We start from the raw sequence: 4,099 nt of genomic DNA on the forward strand, positions 1-4,099 counted from the left end.
ATGGCAAAAATGTGCTTAATTGTCATTAAAATAATATGGTTATCTTATTGATCCCAAAAAAATTTTTCATCATGTAAAATATGATTTATATTTTTATTTAGAACTTAAGATAATTATTACTGTTGAAAAAAAAAAAGAATGAAAAAAAGTACAATGTCTGGATGCTTTGACCATTTATAGCAAAAATTAATTTAATTGAGATCAAATAATCTCATACTGTTATCTTAATAATCCTAAAAATTAATTTTCTTCAAGCAAAATATAATTTCAATTTTTTTAGAACTTATTACTAGAATTATTTTTGTCAAAAAAAAAAGTAAAATGTCTGGATGCTTTGAGAATCTATGGTGACAATGTGTATAATTAACAATAAAATAACATTCCGTTATCTTAATGATCCTAAAAATTTATTTTCTTTATGCAAAATATAATTCTATTTTTTATTATTATTTCTGACATCTGAGCTGAAACGTGACCCGGTCGTGTTTTCATGAGATCCACCCATTCATAAACACCTCTCATACAGTATATATGGTGAGTTTGTGGAGTAATGATGCAGATCTGAGTCCATCTGTCTCCAGACTCGTCCTCGTGTCCCAGTGCAGTCTGGGATTGTGTTCAGTAGGATCCCGTCTGCTCGGCTCCAAAGATCCGCTGGTATTCGCTCAGCAGCAGCTCCACGGCCTGGTTCTGATACACCATGTTAATGGCCATGTTTCCGCTCTCGTTCTCGGGGCGCATCAGCGTGGGGCCGAACACGATGCCGATGTTCTGCGTGGTCATGCGGTTGCTGTCCGAGCGCTCCATCACCCTGAACGGACACAGCGAAGGGTTAATGACCGTATGAGGCGTTCGGCTAAAAACTAAAAACAGCGAAACGAAGAGCTTCCTGTGGGTTACTTCCTCCAGAGATACCAAACCACAGGAAGATCTTCATGTTCTTCAAGTCCTCTGTGTTTGTTTTGTTTAGAGATGTTTCTCCTCAATATGAATCAGTCAGAAATGAGTCAGTAGTCATGCAGTAAAAGTACAGATCTATGAGACTTTTCTTCTCTAGCTCGTTTCGTAATCTACACAACTGACAAACATGTGTTCCCTTTAAAACGTTACTTCTGAATTCTCTCTGAACATTCAAAATGTCCCGTTTTGTAAATGTTTTAAAAACATTCCATTTCATCGTTTTTTCAAACGTCATGGGAATGTTACATTTGAGTGTTCTCTGAACATTCTGAAACAAGTAACATTTGAAAAACGTTAGATGAAACTTTTTTTTTAAATGTTTCAGACATAAAACATTCCATGAACAATGTATAAATAATGTTTTTGTGCTAATGTTTTGAGAATATTAGTGACTCTGAATGAATGTTTATTAGTACATTAGTAGAAGAACGTTTGTTCATAACTTTGGGAGAAAACGTTCGCTGTTAGTTGGGTAGTTATTAGTCTAATAACATGGAAAAAGTTCTGCTCCAATTTATTTATGAAAATTATTTATTGGGCGCATCGATTCAGTAATGAAACTAATTCAAAAAGAAAGAAACTAAATAAAGTGTGACTGTGCATAAAGAAAAGAAAAGAAAATGTACACATTTCATCATAAAAAATATTTTAAAATTATTATTTATTTTTATATTTTTATATTTATATATATATTTTTATTTTTATTTTTTTTTTGATGATGGAGTTGGTTTGTAAGACTATATGTGGCTGGTAATTATTCTGTCTCCATTTAGTGCCTAGACTTCTTGTTGACTAATATTCAAGTTTTTAGCACTGAAGATGGTCTGAAACGTGTGCTTTTTCTTTTCTTTTCTTCATGCACAGTCACTCAAAAAAATCATTTTTAATGTGAATCTTCAGTAAAATCATTTTCAGTGGTCCTTGAACTTGTAGTCTAATAAACCTGCCTCTGTATATTAAGATGCTTTCAAGTCACTTTGAATAAAAGCATCTGCTAAAAGCATAATGCATAAAACGAATGTGGAGCAGCTCAGAGTTCATGTCAAGACTTTTGATCGCAGACTTCGAGATTTGAGCACAGACTCTGAGAATACAGAGTAACAACTGAGATATTAAAGAGATCTCAGTGTGATCTTTCTATGCTCGGCTTCTTCTGACCACGAGACATTTGTGTCTAAAGTAGAAAATGAAGACAAAAAGTGTTTTGTGGTTGTGAAGAAAGATTTTTTTTTACATTTAAATCAAATGACTCACTGCTTTGACACTCAAAACTAACCACAGAGAACAAGAAAAATATGACAGAAACAAGCAAGCATGATTTATGCCTTTTCATGGTTCTTCAGTTGCTGCTGATGATTCTCGATGCTTCGTTGGAGGTTCTTCATTCTTTTAAAGCAGCAGAACATTGAACTTTAAAAGATCCTCTGTGACACCAGGCTATGAAACACCTTTATTATTTAGAGCGTAATTTCCTTGCATGTTATATTTTCTGTCTGTATTACAGCATAGACTCAATCCAGGTTTATAAGAAATGTTTTGTGTCATATCTATTTCTCATCATGTTTGGATGATCTCGTCTGTGTGTTTGTGATGAAGACTCACGGCACCCTCTAGTGTCTCAATCACAACACTTTCTGAGAGCTGGATTTCATCACAAAACACCTGACAGCAAAGATTCACTGCCTTCCAGGCCAGTCAACTATATCTACACAAGATATGAATCCAGAGAAGATGGGAGATCATTTTATTACCATATACTACAGAAAAAGTAGTGCTTAGATGTGATCTGCAATGAGAGCTCCTGTGTTGTCATTGGTGGAGGACGAGTGGGCGGAGACTAGAGCGATCCAATCAGAGCGTGAGAAGGTGAGTGTCATTATGACTGAACCAAGAATTTGATTTGGAATTAAAAACAAGAGTTGAAAATTAAGACTAAATGTATTTTGTGGTTGTGAATGGCGATGGCTGAAAGGAGGCTTTTAAAAAATATGAATCAACTGCTTTACAAATGATACACTTGATTTGTTTCGAACTGCACACTAAAAACAGCAAAAATATGAAAACACGATTCTACAAAACAAGCAAGCTTTTTCATTCAAAGTGTAACCTACATATGATTAAAATCACTAGTTAGTGGATGATGTTGAAGGATAATGTGATTCTCTTCACCTCTACTGAACTCCAAAAAAAAAAAAAAAAGATGTTCTTACTCAGTATTTTTGTCTTGTTTTCCAGTACAAATATCTAAACATTATTAAATCAAGATACATTTACTTGAAAAGCAAAACGACTATCAGAATTAAGTGAGTTTTTGCTGAAAACAAGAGCAAATATCTGCCAATAGGGTCAGAAAAAATTATCTTGTTTTCCCTTTGAATTATGTTTAGTTTTTGAGCCCATTTGCAGATATTTTTTGTATTAAACACTTAATTTTTGTATTTTATTTATGCATTTTTGTCAGAAAACGAGACTTAATATCTAAAGTAATTTTGCTTCTCAAATAAATGTATCTTGATTTAAGAATTTATATACAGTAGTTTATATATTAGTATGTGTGCATGTGTGTGTGTGTGTATATGTGTGTGTGTGTGCGTGCGTGTGTATATATGTGTGTGTGCGTGTATATGTGTGTGCATGTGTGTGTGTGTGCGTGTATATGTGTGTGTGCATGTATATATGTGTGTGTGTGTGTGTGTGTGTGTGCGTGTGTGTGTGTGTGTGTATATGTGTGATCACAGTTGTGTGTGCGTTACCCTGCATCTGCACATCTCTCAACTAATGAAGCTTTGTTTAGTCACTTAAAAACAATGATTTAACCGCGTCGTTGCTGATGAATATAATGTAGCAATCTAGCATCTACGCTATTTTATTAATAAAAGTCGGGGGACAGCGACAACAAGTTTATGTGTGTGCGACCTCTCTCTCTCTCTCTCTCTCTCTATCTGTGTGTGTGTGTGTGTGGTGTGTGTGTGTGTGTGTGTATGTGTGTGTGTGTGTGTGTGTGTGTGTGTGTGTGTGTGTTGTGTGTGTGTGTGTGTGTGTGTGTGTGTGTGTGTGTGTGTGTGTGTGTGTGTGTGTGCGGTGTGCGAGTTGCGTGTGTGTGTGTGTGTGTTCGGTGTATGAGTTGCGTGTGTGTGTG

General features: G+C 35.1%; 1 protein-coding gene across 1 annotated transcript in view; it reads right to left on the reverse strand.

Annotated features, from left to right (window-relative positions):
- Positions 1-329: 329 nt before the first annotated feature.
- arhgap9 (Rho GTPase activating protein 9) overlaps positions 330-4,099 on the reverse strand; it is a 43,628-nt gene continuing 39,858 nt past the window's right edge. The window contains 1 exon segment of the mRNA XM_016477574.1: positions 330-811. Within this exon segment, the coding sequence (XP_016333060.1) occupies positions 619-811 (193 nt within the window). The 3' untranslated portion in view covers positions 330-618.

The sequence above is a fragment of the Sinocyclocheilus anshuiensis genome, unplaced genomic scaffold (assembly GCF_001515605.1).
Source record: "Sinocyclocheilus anshuiensis isolate Anshui unplaced genomic scaffold, SAMN03320099.WGS_v1.1 scaffold1632, whole genome shotgun sequence".
NCBI classification, from domain to species: Eukaryota; Metazoa; Chordata; class Actinopteri; order Cypriniformes; family Cyprinidae; genus Sinocyclocheilus; species Sinocyclocheilus anshuiensis.